Below are 22,849 nucleotides of genomic sequence, written 5' to 3' on the forward strand. Positions count from 1 at the left end.
TGATCGAGTTCGCTTACAACAACAGCTATCACACTAGTATTGGGATGGCACCTTTTGAGGCGTTGTATGGGCGACGTTGTCGTACTCCACTCTTCTGGGAAGAAGTGGGAGAGAGACAGGCTGAGGGACCGGAGTTTATCCAGTAGGCGATAGATATTGTTGATCAAATCAAGAAACGGATTAAGACTGCACAGGATCGTCAGGCCAGCTATGCTAATATCAAGCGTAGGCCCTTGCAGTTTGAGGTCGGGGAGAAAGTGTTTCTGAGAGTGTCACCTTTCCGCAAGATTCTCAGATTTGGCCTTAAAGGCAAGTTGTCTCCCAGATTTATCGGTCCGTTTGAGATCTTGGAGAGCATTGGCGATTTGGCTTATCGACTAGCTTTGCCACCGCATCTATCCAGTATTCACGACGTTTTCCACGTATCTCTGTTGCGACGGTATGTGGCGGATGAATCTCATATTCTGCAGTGGTCTGAGGTTCAGGTAGACAAGGATTTGACTTATGTTGAGAAACCTCTTCGTATCCTGGATTATAAGGATAAGGTTTTACGAAACAAAGTCATTCCTTTGGTTTTAGTTCAGTGGCAGCGCCGAGGCACTGAGGAAGCTACTTGGGAGCTCGAGGACAGGATGCGTAAAGACCATCCTGAGTTGTTTTGATTTCATTCTTTAAAGTTGTATTCAGTTGCAAACTTTGTAACGTTCGATTTGAATAAAGAATGTTTTTGATTTCTGTATTTGCATTCGGTACTTAAGATCTGATTTCGAGGACGAAATATCTTAAGTGGGGGAGAATGTAGTAGCCCGTACCCCAATTGAGTAATTAAAAGAATTAATCATAATTACTTGGGTAGAGTTCGGAAGCTCCGAAGGTGAGTTCGGAAGCTCCAATCGGGATCGGAAGCTCCGAACAGGATCGGAAGCTCCGATCGGTATTACGTCAGGCATGACGTGTGGCAAGATCGGAAGCTCCGATCAGGACCGGAAGCTCCGATCACCCCTATCCGGAGTCAACAAGTGATATTTTGACACGTGGCAGATCAGGATCTTCGGAAGCTCCGATGGCAGGATCGGACGTTCCGATCGAGGTTCGGACGTTCCGATCAAGGATTGGAAGTTCCGATCGTTGTCTATAAATAGAAGGCCGAGACTTCACTTTCATTTGCCAATTCCGAGTTCTCCTTTCCTTTATAGTCTTTTTGGAGCTGTTTTAGTCTTCTTAGGCTTGGTCCGGAGGTCAGCAAGGCGTTCGGTAGTCGTAGCGGAGTTGTGCCCAAGTTCTGGAGGCATCGGCATCAAAGGACTAACGACGGACGAAGGTATAGCTTTTGCTTCCTATAAATATTTAGGAGTATGCAATAGCTTAGTTAAGGCTTTTAGAGCACTTTAATGATAGTAGTATCATTTGGCAGTGTAGAGCAGACTATAGGCGTGGACCTAGAGTTGGTAGAGCTTGCACTGTATTGAGGTACGAAAGTACTGTTCGAGATATCCTGACTGAGTATGCATGTATTATGTGACTGCATGATTTATATGCCATGATATTATGCTGCATTCATTTGCATCTTGCTGTATCTCTTTCGAGATGTCTGTTAGTAGGGTTGTACCCTATCCTGTTAGTGGATGGACTTCCATCGATTTGAGTCCGGCGTATCCACGGTTATCTCGGTATGGGAGCCACCTCCTGAAGTGATGGCACAGCATGCTACATACCAGGGCCCGGTCTGTCTCTGTTATCTGATCCTTGACCTCGAGTCTATAAGGAGTTCACTTTGCATGCATGTATACTCATACTCTCGCACTGAGCGTTTTATGCTCACGTCTCGTACTCTGTGTTTTCTGGACACCCTATTCCATGGGGCAGGTTTGCGATTGGACGAGGAGGATGGATCCAGGAGGGGCTAGTCAGTGGTTGGCTAGCTGGAGCTTCTCTTAGGTTTTTATTACTGTTGTTTGGGTTTATACAGCTATTCGATTTGGTTGTATATTATTGGATAAATTACAGATTCCTTTACTTGGGATTGTATTTGTTTATGGATTCCGCAGTTTTATTCTGATATCTGTTTAATTAAGTTTATTGCATGCATAAGTTCTGTTTAGTAGGTGATCCGGGTAAGGGTCACTACAAAACTGTCTCTGTCCACTAGAACTGGAAGAACTACTACCTGCCCGCTTGAACTGTTTCCCTTTAGGCTTGAAACGAGAATCCTTTCTGCCACTGCTTCCTCCCTCAAATCTGAGAGATGGTTGCTGAAACTGTGGCGGATTCTGTGGAAGTGATGTTGATACAGGTTGTGGTAATGGCTGTGGAATGAACGGTTCTCCTCTTTGTCGCAATAACCCCACTTCTGCTCCCTTAGATTTATTCAAGGTGTCAGCAAAAGTATTAGGTCGTCCACTATTCACCAAAGTAAACACATCCGGATTGAGGCCATTGATAAACTGATCTGCCATTGCTTCATCAGTCGCTGCTATATGTGGAGCAAACTTCAAAAGACTTGAAAATTTGGCCACATATTCCTCAATATTCAAGTTGCCTTGCCTTAGATTGGCAAATTCAGCACCCTTATCCTTCCTGTAGGAGACTGGAAAGAAACGTTGATAGAACTCAGTTTTAAAGACAGTCCAGGTGATAATCGTACCTCGTTGTTCTAATGCTCGTTTTGTAGTAATCCACCAACTTTTAGCAACATCGTGAAGTTGATGTATTACCAGTCGGATACGACGATCATCGGTATAGTCGAGTGATTCAAACAGCTGTTCTATATCTTCAAGCCAATTTTCACAATCCACTGAGTTTTTTGTTCCTTTCAATTTTGGCGGTTTGAATGACTGAAATCGCTTCAGTAAAGTCTCCATTGGAGTAGCAGTAGGATCCAAAGGGTCAGTAGATGTACTACCCTGTGCATTCTGAGGTTCAACAGCTGGCGGTAGTACTATTGCTGGTTCAGCTGGAGGAACCACTAATGACTGTCTAATGGCCGGTGCTCTACGGGGAGGCATATCTGATTGTCAAACAGATTAGTGCATAAACAATATCATATGCAGCAAGTTATTCCATCCTTCTCTGATAAGCATTCTCATGAGAATTCAGGTTCTGACTGAGGATAATCTGGAATACAATTGCATATATAGCATGCAGTAGCAATGAAAGCACATAATCATGCAATCATATAAATCTTGCAATATAAAGCATGCTAGCATATAGTGCACATAATCAGATACAACATGTCATCTCATGTCATAAGATCAAACAATCAGACAGACTCAATCTACCCCGCTCATCAACTTCTATCTAAATCCAGAAACTTATGCTCTGATACCACCTGTTGTGGGAACCCGGGTTGCTAATCTTATCTTAGGGCAATTTATTATAGTTAACAATTAATCAAGTACTTAAAAGAATTAAAGATCCAAAAGCTAAAAAAAATTATTTTTTTTTAAAATTACACAGTCTCGCTCGATCGGCAAAAGTTGCCCGATCGAGCGAGCTCAAACTAAAACTCTCGGGTCCAGGGATTTTTGGCCTCACTCGATCGGTGAATTTCTACCGATCGAGCGGGCACAAAATTGATTTCTCTGCCTTGCAAAATAAGGGCCTCGCTCGATCGGTGAACTTCAGCCGATCGAGCGGGCTTCAAACTCAGAAAATTCTGCTGCTAACAAAGTGCTGTCAAAGGTAGAAACAATAACCATAATCTCTTGTACAATCTACCAAATAAGATACATGCTATCTCATAACATCTAATAAGCTTCCAAACACAAGCTAAAACATATTCAACTACTTATACAACATTCTTGTATCTGTTCTAACATGGTTCATCAACTCAAAGTACATGTAATGCTGCTAACACCCGTGTCCTCACATGCTACAACTCTATCTCGAGCCATCACTGTCTCTTCTAACTAGCTCCTGCCCCACCTATTGCCATGCACACATACAAAACAAAGCAATAGCCGGATACTTCCGGTGAGAATAAAATCCCAGTATAAACAACATAAAACACGAGATAATAAACATGAATGCAATGCATATGGCAAAAGAGGCTATCAAGCTGATATCAATCGAATATAAGTTCTTTGGGATCCCGAGGAAATAAAATATTTTACGAACACCAACTCACCCAATCGAGGTGAAGTTAAATAATTTATTTCCTCTGACTTTGGTGCAACTATAGTGAGTCTTCTGGCTCTGGAAGTAAGTCTACAATCCGTGCCACTCAACTACAGCCCTCCAAACGTCATATGCACTCTAGGCTTTTCAACCCTCTGTGCTTTTCAGTCTGGAGTTCAAGATGAATGCAACATGTTCTGTATGCATGTAAAGCAATCAAAGCATCTAATCACATAAAATACATAATCAACCAAGTATGTGATTAACAAGGGAATACTCGAAACGATAGCTATTTCGAGTGTTCTATCCCATCTGGATTCGCTGTCATTTATACCTTTCAATGTCGAGTCTGAAAGTACTTCAAATCTGTAAATACAATCAACAACAACATGTCAAAATCTGCTCAGCTTCTCAACTTTATTTCAACTACAATTCTAGCAAACCTTGCTTCAACTCCTTCTCGGTACGAATCGGGATTCTCAAGTCGTCAATATTCGAATGAAAGCAAAACGAAGGTCTCGGAGCGGTGATCGCAGATATATATTTATCTGGAATTTCTGACAACCGGAGCGTGAGTTATCGAAGCTTTTTCGGATAAAAAATGGAGTTTGGAGGGTTTCAGCCGTTCTCCCTTCTTCTTCTGATGCTTCACGTGTAATTCAGAATAAGTCAAGTGGAGAATTAGATATATATATATATCATATTTGCACTTTAGTCCCTGAACTTTTGGCTATTTGCAATTCAGTCCCCGAAAAAGCGATTTAATTCAATTTCAATCCTTTTCAATTTAATAATATTAGAATTTAATTCTAAACTCTAAATATTCCCAAATTAAATATTCTCGAATTAAAATTAAATAATCCCGGGCCTTACAGCTCACGTCCTCGGTTTTTGGTTTTGGACAGCCCATTTCACGGGGCAGAGCTTAGATTGGACGAACCGAGAGGTAGCGGTCGTTGAGCTGCAGCGGTGTAGGGATTTTTTCATACCAGGTTTTCATTTTGTGGAGTTTTAGTATTGTCATTCAATCGAGTTATATAATAGTTATCAACAGTTGATTTCGGTACCAGTTATATTCTGCCGGTGGTATTGTTGAATCATTTGAGTTTCTACTGGTTTTAATTGATTATTGTGCTTTAAGATATTTATTGTTAGGACTGGCAAAATCCAGAAAATTCCCGACCCTTCCCAATTCTCAACCCGTTCCCGTCCCAAATTTTTCCCGTCCCGAACTTTTTTCGACCCGAGTGGTCGAGATTTTTCCAGATCCGATCAATTTTGGGATCGGGATAGGAAACTCTACCCGACGGATTCCAGACCCGACTCGAATATATTAATTATATTTTTTAATAATATTTTTAAATTAAAAAATAGAATTTTTTTATAATTTTCTGTTTTAATATTAATATTTTATAATTATCTACCATATAATTATTTTTTTATATTTATATTTATCTTTTTAATATTAACATTTAGTTATAAATTTTTATTTTATTTTTTTATTATTATGAATAATTATATGTTTTTATTGTATTAATCAAGTAGTTGTTTTAGTTTATTTGTAATATACTAAGAAGATGTTTTAGTTTTTAATTTTTATATACAAAGAAATTTTATTTTATTTGAGTTTCTTTGTAAAAAAAATTTTAAAAAAAATATTTTCATAGAATTTTTTTTTAAAAAAAATATTGTTCGGGATTACCCTCTCCCGACCCGATGGGATTCCGAAAATTCGGTTCCCATCACTTTTCGGGTGCGGGATCGGGAGAAAAAGATATTTTAATTCTTATCGGGACGGAAATCTAGTAAGGGAGTTACGGGACGGGTCACGACTCGATCCCACCCCTATTTATTGTATGCTTAAGTTTGATTACTATGTGATTCCGGAGCAGGTCACTATAGTATGGAACAATTTTGAAAAATGATGTTTTGCAAATAAATAAATAAATTTTTTTAATGTGACATTTTTGTAAACTAATAATTATCCAAGGAAAAAAACGTGATATTTGGTAATTAAATGGACATTAAAAGATAAATCAAGAGTGAATTTGCTCAAAGAAATAGTCGAGTTGATGTTAACCTTCGATAATATGACTAGGGATGTGTAACGTCCCAATTTTCTTTATCGGAGCGTTACTCAAACATACATACTAGAAGATAAAAATTTGAAGAAAAATACACTTTGTGGAAGCATCATCTCCTTTATTAAATAAAAGTATTAAAAGTTCACAATAAAAAAAAAATAACATTTAAAAGGTTTTGCCAAACATGGCCATCTACTTAAAATTAAAAATTTGTTTTCCCCTCAAAACATAAAATTGTTTTTACAAAACTCATTCATAAGTCTCGCACTCATGCATTGTCTGCTGGACCGACCCTCGACTCCTCATCATGCCCGCCCACATAGTCATCAATAAATGCATCAACATCGTCGTTATCTGCACCATTCAAGTATAGTGAGTCTAAAAACTCATCAAGAAATGCATAAAAACTTTTCATAAAAACTTTAAATTTAAAGTTTATAACATAACATAACACATAGTAAAACTTAGCATCTTAAGTGATGAAATACATGCATATGTGGCAACCATCGTGTGAGCACGTATTTTGGAAAGGAACTTTCGGAGCTCATCCCGAAAATCCAAAACCCTACATTGAGCACATGTTTTGGAAAGGCACTCCCGGTGCTCAACCCGGAAGTCCAAAACCATGTATTTTCCGTCTCGTTTTGCCACCACAAATTCACATACAACATCAAATCATTTTCATGCAACATAACATTCATCTTATCATATCATAACGTTTCATATCATCGTAAAATCATGCTCGTAAAAATTCTCGTGATCTTAACATGCTTACAAACTTCAAACCATTTCATGAGAATTTAGTTTTTCATAAGAAAGTCACATAACATGCAATAAATAACTTGATCGATCCACGTGAGACATTCCGTCCGTCTCGTACAATCTAATTTTTGAAACTTTTCCATACAATGCCTTAAAAACACTTAAAAGAGCTTAAAGGATCATAAAATTGAATTTTGGACTGAACATGCAAACTTTAAAAAAAAAATTGGTGCAGAACCCTGCTCGCTCGAGCGCGGGAAAATTTCCGCTCGAGGGAGCACGCCCTCGCTCGAGCAGCACAAAGGTGCGCTCGAGCGAGATGCTCGCTGACGAAAACTTCTACATCGACACCCAGTCGCCTTTACACCTTCTCTTTCTGATTTTTCTTAATTTTAAACATTTTTCCTGCACTCAAAATATTTTCCATTTGAAAGGCATCATTACCGGACACAAAACTTCAAATCTTTGAAAAGAATTTACCCCCAAATCAACTAACATCAAAAGTTTTGATTCAGAGCTTCAAAAACAACAAAAACGCATCAAAATTCTGCATCATAATTCAAATTCCATCAAACTCCAATACATTTATACCAAAGACATCAGGAACGCCTCCTGCTTCACGTTTAAACATCATACTCATAAATTTCAGAAAAAGAAACACGCATAAATCATAAATCAATCACATAGGTTTTATCTTAAAATACATATATTCTTGAATGAGTTTCAAAACAGTAAAAACTTGCTTGAATTGATTGATTGGAATTAACCTGGGCGATGGGACGATCTAACCTTGGGAATGAAGAACCCTAGCCTTGGATCGCAGTGTTTGAATGAGAGAGAACTTGAGAGGAATTTAGAGAGCGAAAAAAATAATTGAGAGTTCAGAATGAAATTCTGAACGTTTATTTCTTTTGTGACTAGGGCTCCAACAGGGCCCATTAGTTACATTTAAAAGCTTTTAAAATTTTTAACTCTCTCAATTAAATAAAATACACAGCCTCCAATTTAAACTTTAATTAAAATAATTTTCATAACTTGCTCAAGGCTGGCCTCATCCCTACGACCCAACTTAATTCCAACCTAAAACTTTCAAAAATCACATCACGTCACATAAATTTCAAATTTCAGGCATTATAATTATTCACATAATTAAACATAAAAATTAAATTTTTTAAATAGCATGCATTAAATCACATCATTTAATTAATTTAACGTGATTAAGCTAGTGAACTTTTTGAACTTTACATGATGAAAATTTTTTACGAACCCAATGAGAATCCGATAGCCGACCCGAACAGAGAAGGTTATGAAGACATTTTTTTGGATCCAATTAAATAAATTAGTAATTGGGTATAGAAATTTCGGATATGGGGATGAAGGATTATCTAGTAACATCCTACCCATCCTTTGCCCGAATACTCGATTAAATATAAATATATATACACACATATGTATTATATATAAATATATATGTATATATTTATTTATGTATTTATTATATTAAAAAAATATTATGTATATATTTATTTATGTATTTATTATATTAAAAATATTGATTCTAATTTATTTTTGTTGAATAATGGTAGTTGGATGGAAAATAAAAAAGTGTTAGTATAAAACTAACGTTATTTTGTAAAATAATGATTTTGAGATAAATTATATATAATATTTTTTTAATATTATTTTTAGTTTACTAATTTTTTTTCTTTCATCTTTTTCTTATTGTTTATTATTAAATTTTTTTTTTATCAAAATAATCAAATTTGAAAAAATGCAATTGCGTGTGATAATAGGATATTTGGGTAGGATATGAATATTCATGTAGTGACCCGCACCGTGATCACCTACTAATCAAAACTTAAGCATGCATTTATAAAAATCTTAATCAGAGTAAAAGCAGAAATTGAATAACTAAATACCAGAATAAAACCATCTAATGGTCAACTTTGCACTCCTGCCTTGGTCACCACCTAATCTTCTCATCCTGAGGAGAACTACCGGCAATCTGCCCCATAGCTTCCGAACTCCATCGGTGGCTCCGATCCCTTGCATGCAGCTACGTGTTCAAGCTTTATGGCCACGTGCATGACATTGAGATCGGAGCGTCCGAAACGTAGTTGCATGCAAGGGATCGGAGCCACCGATGGAGTTCGGAAGCTTTGGGGCAGATTGCAGGTAGTTCTCCTGAGGATGAGGAGATTAGGTGGTGACCAAGGCATGAGTGCAAGGTTGACCACTAGATGGTTTTATTCTGTTATTTAGTTATTCAATTTCCGCTTTTACTCTGATTAAGATTTTTATAAATGCATGCTTAAGTTTTTATTAGTAGGTGATCAAGGTGCGAGTCACTACAATCCATCCTCCGATGGCTATGACAATGAGGATGAAAGTTGAATACCCGACAGAGGTGGGAATGAGTATATGGATGGATATAATAAATATGGATGAGAACGGAGGTATGAAATCATACTCGAACTCGATCAATTGTCATCCCTAGTAATATTGAAAAAATTAGACTCAATACTTAAGAGCACCCACAATGGGGTGTTAAATGAGCATTATAAAACAAATTTAAAATGTATTTATTTAAGATGAAAAAATTATAATATTATTAAGTGGAGTGTGAAACTCATAAATAATGAGTGTTAACATTAAAAAAAATGTGGATAAAAGATATGTGTTAAATTAATGAGTATGTGGCAATTGACCACATTTTTTTTATGATATGACAGGTGTCAGGGTTCATTTTTTTCACCTTGCGAAAGAAAATTGATTTTTATATATTTTTTAATTTTTCATTTACTAACTTTTCTAAGTCAGATTTAAAACCCAAGCAACGAGCAGTGTGGTGTGCTACTCAATTCTGTGATCTTCTTCAGCTACTTGAGGTATATCTCCCTCTCATTCTACCAATCACTGGCGTTGTTTGAGTTAATCTCTCTTTGCTCCTTCTTTCGTTTGGTTTGGTTGGGTTTTGCGAAAAAATTCGAGGGTTTTAGTTGCTGTTTCCTTTCCTTTTTTTCCCCCTTTTGCCTCTATTTTCTGCTTTCGGAAGTCTGGAGTCTGGAATGTCGATGGGCTACTCGGACAAAGGAGAGAAAATAAAAGATCCATATTTGATATTTGACCAAAGGGTTTGGGTTTTTTTTTTTTTTTGGTGAGTTCCCACCTTTGTGTATGAACAGTCTAGAGCTGGCATTTTGGGATTTCGTGCATAGAAATGGTTTTTGGCATATTTCTTATTAAGAAATTAGAAGTACATTTTTCGTCATTTTGTCATTTTTTCTTTTAATCGGCTAGATTTTTACTCAGTGTTTTTTTTGTGCAAAGATATTAGAAGTACATTTTATATAGGCATCCTTTAGACATTATTTTTTAACGAAACCAAGAAGGATGACATTTTCCAACCAGCGAAAGGAATTAGTGCTTGCTTGGTTATAGTGGACGTAACTTGTTTTTGGTTTTGTAATTTATGATATTTTTCCTGTTAGAAAGGATAATATGTTTCACTTCTAGAATTTGGTGGCATCCTGGATGTTTCCTTGTTCGTTTGTTTGCTATTGATAAAATTGATACTGTAGTTGTTTGTTGCTGGTTGATTTGATAAATGTGGACATTTTTTTTATAGTTGAATGCTCCCAAAAAGTCCATCACAGATTCACAGTTGTTTCTTGGAGTTCGTTGATGAGAGTACCAAGAAAAAGAAACAGATCAAAGGGAAAATAACAAATTTTCTTTAGAAAAAATTGAAGGAAAGACCTGTGAGGTGAAAGAGTGTGATGGAGACTTTCTGGAATCATATTTCTGTTGAATAAATACTTTTGTGTTTGATAGAACTGCAAATATGAAAGTGTAGTTGCAAGGATTTTAATGGATGCTGTAAAAATTCACTATATCATATCTTTGCAAGTCATCAGTTGTGTCCATATTTATTAAAAGTCTAGAAGGGCATATGACTCGGCTGGAGACATGGTACAAACAGCATTCACTGCCCCAAGTCACAAAACAAGGTGTAGCTTTTAGTAGGGATGTGCCTTATCCGTGGAACATGGTTAGGCCCAATGTGTAGTAGTTAATAATACAAAGTGAAATGCAATGGTATGGCGTTCATTTGTGCTCATATTTCTGTCTCCAAGTCCAAATCCCCTCCAATCCTATCGAAATCCAGGTTGCCGAACATGTTTGATCTTGTTCAATGGGGTTGTTAAGTATACATGGTATTAATTTTGCTATTCACGGAATATTTTTGAATCTGAATAACTTTTAATACTTTCCGGAGACTCATTGAATGTACTGTGAAACAAACAAGATACGGTGTTCTGTTTTGGTTTGTTCTATTTTCTATATCCTTTTCCAATTGTTCGTGTGAAAGGATAATTGTCGTTCTACTATCGTACATTTAATGCCTATTATCTATCTTTCAGTTTTTATGAAAGATGTCTTCCTCATCTGAAGACGAAACAGACGTAAGTGAATCTGAATTAGAGGATTATGTTGATCAGTGCTATGAGCTGTTAAAGGATGGGTTTGTGAAAGTTCAATTTTCAGACGAACTATACAGGTGTCCGTACTGCCCCGGAAAGAAAAAGATTGTCTATCAATACAAGGACCTTCTCCAACATGCCTCTGATGTTGCCAAGGGATCACAGAACAAGGATATCAAGCACAAGGGTAAGCACTTGAGTCTTGTCAAGTACATGAAGAATCATCTTCTTCGGGACGATTTATCTTCAGTATTAGCGGGATTGACTCTTGACCCTCCTTCTGGAAAAAGGGGAAACGATGTCTTTGTGTGGCCGTGGATTGGAATTCTGGCAAATGTAGGTGTAAGTAGTACTAGCCTCAAAAATGATCTGGCCAGGAAAGGGTTTGATCCCATTAGAGTTAGATTACTGCCAAATGATAAAGATAATCCAGGATATGTATTGGTGGAATTCAAGAAAGACTGGAGTGGATTCTATAATGCTATGATGTTTGAGAAGGAATTTGATTTTGATCATCACGGGAAGAAGGACTATGATACAGCTCCACTTTCGGTTGACAAATGCTACGGTTGGATCGCCCGAGATGATGATTTCAATTCAAAGGGTATCTTGGGTGAGTATCTCAGGAAGAGTGGAGACTTGAAAACTATCGCTGACGTAGAAGCAGATGAGAAGCGAAAAAATGCCCTACTCATAGCCAATCTGTCTAACACCATAGACGAATTGAGGGCACGTCTTGATGAACTTGAAACCAAGCATAGCAACTCCCCTTGAGGCCTTTGGCCTTGTGAAAGACCGAAAACTTGGATGTGCTCATGTTTTGCTAGATTGAAAATATACACTGTTAGTGTTAATGGTCCAGTTTTGGTTCTGCCATTGCTGGTCCCATTTAAACTCCCTTTTTGATACTTTATCTCGTTTGTGGTGTTAATTCCCTGCGTTTGGTTGGTTGTGTATTTGATGTCCCAATGTTTTGGTACTGGCTTTACGTTTTGACGATTTGCTGATCTTAGATCTTCTTCAAACTTTGTGATGGTAGAATCCACGGAAACACGAGTATTTTGAGTACAAATAAGATCAGATGTGGAAGAAGATTATGTGAAACTTTGTTCACATATGCTTCGTTTACCAGTTTTTGATTGGTCATTAATTTTGTGCCACTGTGTCGTGACTCCCATTTAAACTTCCACATCAGATCTTTGAAATATAATATTTATTGCAAATTAAATGTGCAATTCCAATTGCAATTACAAAGAAATGTGTTTCAGTTTATTTGGTTTGGCCAACAAAGCTACAATTAAAATTTCAATTAATTGAAAAAAGAAACGCATTTATTATCTTCTCTCAAGAAACGTGCAATTCCAATTGCAATTAATTGCATAAAAGAGAAGCCGTTTAGCTTATTTGGGGTTTCACCGATAAACCACGATTAGAATTGCAAAGGATTGAAAAAACGAAAGCGTCTTTTTACAGCATGACTTCCCTAGTGTGATTTAGCGTAATTTGCATATTGCGTCTGAGAATTTACCCAGAGCGCACCGAAAGACAGCGGCTACGGTTTCCAAGTCAAAAAAAAAAAAGAATTAGTGGTCACTGGGCAATTGTTATTTAATTATTACCATAATATTAAAAAATTGTTGTGATTTACAGTTTAGACCACAATTAATAATACAAGGGGGAGTATATTTTTTTAAATCGGCATATCAACATTTCCCACACAGATTGCTTTAGTCTTCTTTTGCTCAATCAAGTCGTATGATTTCATAGCAAAACAAATTGGAAAAACCCGACCGATAAGTACCAGCAGAGATCAAATAAAACCAAGTGCGTACTTGCAAGTTGCAAGTGATGCTTTAACTTTATTGCTGATTTCCAACGTATAAGATTATAAATCTATGTTTTCCTGTACAAAAAGGCTGCATTGAATCAAGTGTGAAATTTTTCCAGCAGTGTCAGGACCATCTCTAGTATCGACTCTTGGGACGAATCAAGTAGATGCGACCATGTACCCATCGTCTACCTGGTCTTGAGATAGATTGCTGCGTAAACAAACATCAAATCAGTTACGTAAACTATCGAGTTTGTTCCAGTTTTCTTCCAATCCATGGGACATTGTCACAAATATGAACACATTCTGTGCATGTAATTTCTTAATTGTCATTGTCAAGCCCCAACTCTCAAATTCATACATCCACGATCATTCCAGAACAAATAAGTTCACTGAAGGGGAGGGGGGGAGCAAGGAAAGAAGTGAGGAAAAAGGCATCCAATTACTGTTTGTGCACCTATTTGAGACATCAACCACTCATGTAATTGGTAGCATTTGCAAACCCAATTCAATAAATTGACAGGTTTGGCCATGTGAATGCCCTTTTTCTCAAAGTCAGAGGCACAAAATCTTTGGATATTTGTCATCTATACATGTGATGTAACCCCTTTTTCAACGCAGCTTCCCGTAGCTTGGCAAGGCAAAGAAATGAATGCAATCTCTAAGTAATTAAATTCCTCAAATTCATTAGGAAAATTTTCCAAATCCAGGCACAGAGAAACTGTGAAATATACTATTTGTCTTTAAGCTAGAACACCTGGAGTACAGTTAAGTACCTCAACCTTGGTTCGGAATTCCAAGGAGCTCTCGCATATGTGACACTCGGCTCGATGAGAGGATTGGTTGGGCTGATCTGACCTAACAAAAGCAAAAACCTGCGAGTATATGTAATACTTACTGTTGTAAGGATCTAGGCCACATATGGTGAAATAGAACAGTTGAGAAAGGGTGATTTTCTAGCACACCTCTTCAGTACAATTTGGGCATGCCCCCTTTAATGCAACCAAGTCATTTTTCCAGAGCCCTTTAAGTGCTCCAACTATAAGAAAATACCGGATTAGAGAGGATATCACAAGTTTCATATACTTCTATAGAGTAAATGTTGTGTGATAAATTATATCAATTCAAACTTTTTTCTGCTCCATGCGTTTGAGGAGCAACAGCTGGCAAGCATAGGTTTGATTTATGACACGGTCGTTACTCCGACCGCATAACAATCCAAGTATAATAAGCCATTATTTTCTAGATTCTTCATATTATTGTACAATACAGGGTCTCTTGAACAATCTCGCATAATATTTTGGCATGAAAACAAACTGGAAAAGTTTAGTGGAAAAAGTTGTGTTTTTCAGTAGTTAAACTTGGATCAGACAAAGTTGTGGTAGTGTTTAGCAAACCCAATTATGGATTTGCAGGAACATTCTCTTCCAATTCGTCGAGCACCGAAACTAGTTTCTGATTGTTGAAATTGTGGGCTAAATATGTCTAAGTTCATTATAGGTATGACTCAGTTGCAAAAAAAGAAATAAAAGATGTTAAAATGTTTCTCAAAAGATTACCCATTGAAAAATGCTATTTACTGTTATGAGCCCAAATACAGCTAGATGTTTTATGTTATTGGGCCTAACCAATCAAGCCCAAGGATTACAATTCAAGCCCAAGGATTACAAGTCCTAGAAGAATCTAGATACAGTGGAGGTTATAAGACGGTAGAGTGGGATAGATAGGATCATTCAGTTCATTTTATTTGTTGAGGGTTAACTAGCTTGCGTTAGGGACTAGCTTTGTGCTACGGACAGAGTTCATCTCTGGGTTGTTTCTTTCTGTTTTCAGTGCAATACATTTCTTATTATATATATAAAATTGTGATTGTAACATTTACATATGAATATAATAAAAAGCATGCCAAAATTTTTACAAGAGTTGCACTAACCGAGCACTCAACTTACCCACCCAAACTAAGATCCATATAGAATCTCCCGTTATTGATAGACAGGATGTTCATGAATAAGATACGACTGACCCATTCCCAAAGTTTCAGAGCAGACGAAAAATTTTACTTTTGTTTTAACTTCTAATAGTCATATGCTTTAAAATATGTAGGTTCATTCAGAGGTAATTTTGCAGACAACTAACGATTGTAGGAAAAGATAAAAAATGAAGCTTAAAAAGGAGGAACTGAAGAAAAGAAAAATTAGAGCAGCTTCCGTTAATTGTGCAGAACATAGCCAAAGGTGATGCCACTGCCAATCCATAAAAGAATAGCATAACTAGAAGGCAATATAAATATATATGAAGATCCTGGCAAGAAACACAGGATTTAAAAGGAAAGAGAAATGGATATGTTGACCATCAATACTTAAATTCGAATAGACAAACGTATTAAATACTAAAAGCAGAGTAAAAATGGCCACTTAAAAACTTTCGATGATAAATTTGCACTGAGAATTCTAAGCATACCAATCCAAAGTTTCCATGAAATTTTGTCATCCTACAAATTTTAGAGGCAACACTACTTTGTCAATAAAATGACCCAAAAAAATTAAAACATCGGGTACTATTTGTAATCACGGAACTTTGAACTAGCCTACCTTTTTTAATAATGATATGTAAATAGTGAAAATTTGTGCAGATAAAATATGTAAAAAGAACGCAAAAAACAAAATTGAGGCAACATGAAAATATTCATGTTAACAGCAAGCACATATCCATAAGAATAGTAGAATCTAAATGATTGTTTTTCCAAAATATTATGTAGAACAAGGTATAGCTTTAGAATTAAAAGTACCAGAGGCTGAAGCAATTGGATAGCCTATGACGAACCCCAACATGAAAAAGAAACCATTCAGTGGGCCAAGAAACTCCACTGCAGAAGCTTGATCGGTAGGCGAAATTCTTGAATCGAATGCATCTTGATAAACCTGAGCTACTGTGTACATGATAGGTACAAGACAGGCTAATGACCCAAAACCAAGAAACAACAACCATACGCTTGCCAATGCAAAAACTTGAGAAGGATCTTCCTGCCCTACATTCACGTTGTAGAATATTCAAGTAGAGGAAAGCATAAAACAATGATCCATGGCGCTAAAGTATGTAGCTCGGCTAATATAAAACTAATAAAACAATTAGTGATGTTGTAAATCATATATTACGCAGGCATTCCACTATGAAGCATACCAAAAAAGATAAGAGTTAACATTTACCCATTACCTACTTGAGTAATTTACATGCTTGGCTGGATCAAGCCATTCAGTATTATACGTCTGATAAAAATATGCATAATATCAACTATTTCTCTGTAGAATCGGATATTGTTTTGATCATAGCAGTAATGAGAAAAGAAGATCCTAGAATTGTCTAGGTTTAAAAATATTCCAAACAACAAAAAAAACAAGCCTTTATCCCACTACATGGGATCGGCTACAAAATTCGTCCATGTCATTGTATTCTATTCCCTACTATATCCTCATCTACATCTAAATGAATTTTATTCTGTTTAATCATTGCTAACCAAGTTTTCTTTGATTTTTTTCTTGGTTAATGTGAATATTTGTCAGGGTCCTACATTGTGTAATTCGGACATTTATTGGTCGCCTAATTACATGTCCATACCAACTCTGACAAAAATAGCACAAGGACTTCTCCTATATTTATAAACTAAAACCTTGGCTAGAAAATTAAAGGATGGTTTCACATGATAAAGTCTATTTTGGTGCCTCATCTCCCGATAAAGCTAACGCACGACCAAAAATAAATCTAATCAATCATTTTATTAAAACCAATGTGTTAAAGCTACCAGAGCTTTATAAGCTGTCTTCTTATAGCCTTTGGCAATCATGTCCATGATCAGATGTTTTAGGATTCAAGATATGTGATACTACGAAGCCTCTATTCAGCTTTATTTAATTCTTAGCCTGAAACCTTTGCATCTGAACCTTCATAATGCTTGAATAATCTCCAACCCCAGATATTAATGCTAGCAAACGTTTCATTGAAATTCACAGTACCATATAATCCCAAACACCTCTTTTTTTCTCTTACAACACTATCCAAAATGGTTGCAAAGTAAATTTCAGTATAATTAAATACTGTCATGTGCACCAAAACAGTCACGAATAAAAATTGAATGATCTTTATTCCTGTTTTCCATAAAACTTTGTTCATTCTTAATCCCACCCAAACTGTATGTATAATTTCCTTTTTTACCATACCAAATATACAATTCAAAACCACATTAGAATTATCATTCATCAAGACTACAGAATTAGACACTAGAGATTTGATTAAGCAGCATTGCAAAGCATGAATTAATCAAGTCTTCAATTTATAAGCCCAAATTGGAAGATTGGTATATCAGGCTACAGTCTCTTAAACTTACATGCCTAGTTATTGATGGTTTTAATATACTCGCAACAGTGATAAGCTGCACCAGCTAAACATCCCTTGTGCCCTTCAATCAAAATGATGATATAGTTTTGCCCCAGCGATTCCATAATGCGCCACATTCTAAATACTAAGATGAATTAGAAAGCTCCAAGACATGATACACACTTATAATTTAAAGCATTCAACACTCAGCACCAAAACACATAATTCACAAATTACTCTAATCCAACTATATTTCAAGGTTTATTTTAACCAAATACAGAGTTTTAAGGCAAATTCACTGAAATTTTGAATCGACACGAGCCAAAACAAAATTGTTGGCACCATAATGTAGATAGCATTACAATATACCATCAGTTGAAAGCAACTGCAAAATTACCTTAGCATCTGCATAAGTGGATTGCCGCTTGAGACTGCAGCGTGGATACTTTATAACATACTTTGATCCATACCACCGCAGCTTTAGCTGCAAAACAAAATTTCCTTTCCCCAGTAAACATCCCAGATAAACAAAGAAACTTCATAATTCATAACAGAAAATATCTCAGTGAGATGAATCAAACTTTACCTCGACCCTATCAAACATGTCATCGACTATCAACGGTTCGCCGCTATAATAAGCATCCCGAGCCTAGATTACACCACAACTACATAAGTGAAAATAGCACAAATTAATTCAAAAGAGAATTGCAGAGGAACCGGGGACTGACTTGACAATAAAGAGCTTCTAGCGTCTCTTGGCTGGCTGTTTCAATTTTTCCGACAAAGACGCAAGACGGTCCTTCGAGCTGACTACTGTTGCCGCGTGTGGCGTACGGGGAGGAGGAGGCGCCGTAACTTCGCGTGGGCACACGTACGGAGAAGGGGGATCCAGCTCGGAAGAGCTCAACGACGGCCGAGCCGCTCACCTGAGGCGCTACGGCCATCGACGGCGGAGAATAGTGGCTGGAAATGATTTTATGGAGAAAGAGTACATTTTGTTCGGAACTTGTGGCTATCACGCTGAGCAGAGCTGATTTGACGGAATTGCCCCCTTCACCAAATTGTTTTCTTTCACGTTATCAAATCTTTTTTTTTATATTACATTAAAAAAAATCTTGTATTTATATTTACCGTATGACTACTACCCTGTCACGTGTTTAATAAAAAATTTAAAAATATATAAAAAATGTATCTTTTTCGTAAACATATAGCACAATAGATATATAAATTTTATAAATATGAATGATATTTTCATAAATAAAAAAAAATATTAAATGGTAAAAACCATAAAAAATCTAAAAAAAAATATATAAGTTCCTATAAATTACTAATTTGCTCAATAAACTTGTTGAAAACCAATTAATTAATTTAAAATATAATCATAAATTCATCTCAGACATTTAATTAAGGGATTTAAGATTATTTATTTATTTTTAATCAGTCATTTTTATTTAAGAGAGAAATTTGATAGATATTAGAATTTTAGATATTCCCAATGCTTGGGTTCAAATGATCAAATTTGATCAGTCGTTAATTTGGGTTAGGTATATCAGATCGGTCCATCTCGTCACATAATTTTAGAACTAAAGACGGGCCTAGGCGGGTCAACACGCAACGGACGTGTTAATTTTTTTATTTTATGGTGATATATGTATTTTTTTAATGAAAGTTGTGAATTTTTTTGTATTAATTATTTTATATAAAATTTACACGTGTGAAATTAATAATTAAAAATTTTATTAATATATTTCTATTAATATTTATTTATGAAATAAAATTTATAATTAATTATAATGATTTTTAAACACCGATGATATCAGTTTTGTGGCTGGAACTCAAGTTTAATCTCAGCTTGATTGCTAGTAATTGAAATATGATCTTAAATAGTTTTTTTATCAACTTGCGTTGGAGTAATTTCACGAGGCTACTTAGGTTAATGTTCATAATCAAACGAGAATTTTTAAGGAAGAAAATGATATTAATTTGCTAAAATAGATATGTTCTAAACTTAAAATAAATTTTTTTAAAAACAATTATAAATAAGATAGTCGGTTGTCTAAATATAAGAATAAGATAACTAGATAAGTATATTACAAGCTAAATAGCTAATTGCACCAACCTTTTTGTGAAAGATTCGTGAAATAAATTAATAAGATAATACATCTTCATTTTAAAAAAAAAAAAAATCAAACATAAAAATCAAACATGTCACCTCTATTTTATAGAAACTTGGGAACACTCATCAGTCTTAATTTTTATATTTTAAACAACGGGTTTTTTAAAAAAAAAAACAAACAAACTGAGATATATTACTAAACCTCAATTAATTTTAAATGCTCTAAATTTTACATAGAAATTTTTTTCCTTTTAATTTTTTTAAGAGTATCGATGCAATTAGCTTGTAGGGTGAATGAAATCAATGAAGATTATTCTTTTTTTTTTTTACAATATATATATATATATATGTATATATAGAGTTTTGCTATGTTGTCCACCTCCGTTGCCCACCTTTATGCCCACCTATGAGGTGGCACTCATCCATTGGATGAACCATTTGTATATGATTCATGTCATCTATTGGATGAGTGACACCTCATAGGTGGACATGGAGGTGGGCACTGGAGGTAGGCAACATAACAAAACTCTATATATATATATATATATATATATATATATATATATAGTTTAGATATAGTGAGCACCTATCATGTGCACTTATGTGTGCACCTGCTGATGTGGCGATCACCTATTGGATGTAGAGGATATCACGTCAGCGGTACATACAAAAGTGCACATATTAGGTGCTCACCATATCAAAACTCATATATATATATATATATATATATATATATATATATATATATATATATATATATATATATATATATATATATATATATATATATTTGTATATATAAATAGGGGTAATTGCATACATTGTCTCTGTGAAAAACGAGATTGCTAAAACGCCTAATGAAAAAATATGATCTATTATGTTGTACTCTTAGTTTTGGTGATTACAAACTGAACTGCCAAGCATTGTAAAACAGGTAGAAGATTTCTGACTGCTCTACAGAATTCTCGAAACTGCTTTACAGACACTTCGAACTGCTCAAAAGACTCAGGAGAATTTTCGAACTACTTGAAGATCTCCAACTGCTCTAAAAAGATTCTAAGACAACTTTTTATGGATATTTAATTGAGACTGCTCTGAAGAAACTAGGGGTGTCAATTCGGGTGGGTCTGGTGGGTTCGGGTCGGGTTGACGAAAAAAATATTAAAAAATTTCTCAACCCGAACCCGAACCAACCCGAAGATGGTCAACCCGAACCCGTCTAACCCGACTAACCCGATCAACCAGAACCAACCCGATTTTTTTATTTTTTTATTTTTTTTACAAAATAATTAAATAAAAATTCAAAACACACAATAATAATAATATTATTTAATTTAATCACATGATAGCAAAATCTAAACTTATATATAATTTAAATTTGAAAGTTTAGTTGTAGAAAATTTAAAGTATACTTACTAAAAAAAATAAAAAAATATTTTAAAAAATAAAAATTGTACAAAATAAACATTAAATCAAGAAAATCTATTATATCAATATAAAATAAATTTTTTACAAATATACAACATATGAAAATGTAGCAAATTTTTTTAATTTTATATATAAAAAATAAATAATAAAAAATTTTGGGTCATATCGGGTCAACTCGGATTGACCCGAACCCAACCCGAACCCGATTAATTTTTTTGGGTTAGCTTTCGGGTCAACCCGATTCAACCCGAACCCATAAACCCCCAACCCAAACCTGATATTTTTCGGGTTGATTCTTGTAAGGTTGGCGGGTTGGGTTGGGCTTTGACACCCCTAGAAGAAACTATAGTCAAGCTCAAAGATAAATAAAAAATAACAGACAAGCTGTCAATCGCATTAAAAGCCGCAAAAATTAATCTTATTCATCTCGGACAAAGATCATATTTCACATTTATGAAGACATTTATACAGATTCTCGAAAGACTAACAGAAGGTTCAGAGAAACACTTTTGAAGTCATCAAAGATGAACGTTGCTGAAAGAAGACTATACTCATCCCAACTGCTCACGTAGCCCACATATACAAGCTTCATATCGGATCTTTTAAGGATCAAAAAGGGTGAATAGTCAACTCCCAACTGCTCATCTCAGAACTGTTGAAGAGACATTGCTCATCCGTTTGAATCTTAGGATTCATTCAAACTACGAATACTTCACTTGTTGTTTTTAAGAATTGTTGTCTTAATTTGTGTTGAGAACTAGGAGTTTCGATTCAGACAAATGATAAGTCCTTCGATTGAATTGAGTTGTATACAAATAAGTGTATAATCAAAGTCTTCTAATGAATTTCTTTCTTCGTGGAAGAAGAAGATACATCATACGTAAAAGCAGTTTGTTTCGAACTTCTATATATCTTGTTTTATTTACTTCAATTGTTTATCTATTTTATTATATGTGCCTATTTGAATATAAAGATATCGCAAAAGCATTTAGACTGTTTATCCGCACTAATTTTGTAGTCAAAACTGCCTTTTGATGATAAAGAAAATAATCTTAATAGTTAACACTAGTAAGACTGCTCGCGAAGAGTTTGAAAAATATTTTGAAATATCATAAGTGTGTATCCACCCTCCTCTACACACACATTCGATCCTAACATATTAGCTCTATGTGTTTTTTAATCTTGAGCGCATAACTCGCTTTGTTTTTAAATTTTGATCACACAAACCCTTGTCCGTACGTGCTTTTAGGATATTTGTGCTCGAAATTTCAAAACACAAGAGGTTAATAGTAATAAATAGTTTTCGCCCACAATGGCATAGATGAGTTGATAAGATATGATGTGACGTGTGAAGAAATTTTCCAGTTGCGGGTTTGATCCTCGTGTAGAGCATATTTCCTGATGAAATATTGTGGAGATATGCTCTGGGAGTTGGTCATATTGCTCTCTCCCCCAGGTTACTGCCGTTCGTGCACATCCCTCGATTTAACCCCACATGAGCCAATGAGCCTCTGAATCATGTGGGATGAGATCTCATTCGAAATCAACCATTTTTAATAATAAATAGTTTTCAGCAATCTCATAATTTTAACGTGGTAGTATATGCAAGTTTCCTATATAAATTATAAATAGAAATTTTCAAAAAACAAATAATAAATAG

The 22,849-nt window shown here is 35.4% G+C and overlaps 2 protein-coding genes across 4 annotated transcripts; one reads left to right on the top strand and one right to left on the bottom strand.

Annotated features, from left to right (window-relative positions):
* Positions 1–9,777: 9,777 nt before the first annotated feature.
* On the top strand, positions 9,778–12,400 carry LOC140884506 (protein INVOLVED IN DE NOVO 2-like). 2 transcript variants are annotated; one of them, XM_073291279.1, is made up of 2 exons: positions 9,778–9,850; positions 11,387–12,400. In XM_073291279.1, exon 2 carries the CDS (start codon positions 11,399–11,401, stop codon positions 12,218–12,220), a length of 822 nt encoding a protein of 273 aa, XP_073147380.1. In that variant the 5' UTR covers positions 9,778–9,850; positions 11,387–11,398; the 3' UTR covers positions 12,221–12,400. The 2 variants fall into 2 exon arrangements, with proteins under 2 accessions (XP_073147380.1, XP_073147381.1); XM_073291280.1 differs by having other exon boundaries at positions 9,790–9,850; positions 11,399–12,400.
* Positions 12,401–13,258: 858 nt separating this feature from the next.
* Positions 13,259–18,679, bottom strand: LOC140880964 (uncharacterized). 2 transcript variants are annotated; one of them, XM_073285880.1, is made up of 7 exons: positions 18,374–18,679; positions 18,232–18,294; positions 18,043–18,129; positions 16,063–16,297; positions 14,240–14,313; positions 14,057–14,149; positions 13,259–13,485 (listed from the first exon to the last, which is right to left on the bottom strand). In XM_073285880.1, the coding sequence occupies exons 1-7, from the start codon at positions 18,587–18,589 to the stop codon at positions 13,411–13,413; spliced, it is 843 nt and encodes a 280-aa protein (XP_073141981.1). In that variant the 5' UTR covers positions 18,590–18,679; the 3' UTR covers positions 13,259–13,410. The 2 variants fall into 2 exon arrangements, with proteins under 2 accessions (XP_073141981.1, XP_073141980.1); XM_073285879.1 differs by having other exon boundaries at positions 14,051–14,149.
* Positions 18,680–22,849: the final 4,170 nt, after the last annotated feature.

The sequence above is a fragment of the Henckelia pumila genome, chromosome 2 (genome assembly GCF_033568475.1).
Source record: "Henckelia pumila isolate YLH828 chromosome 2, ASM3356847v2, whole genome shotgun sequence".
Classification (NCBI taxonomy): Eukaryota; Viridiplantae; Streptophyta; class Magnoliopsida; order Lamiales; family Gesneriaceae; genus Henckelia; species Henckelia pumila.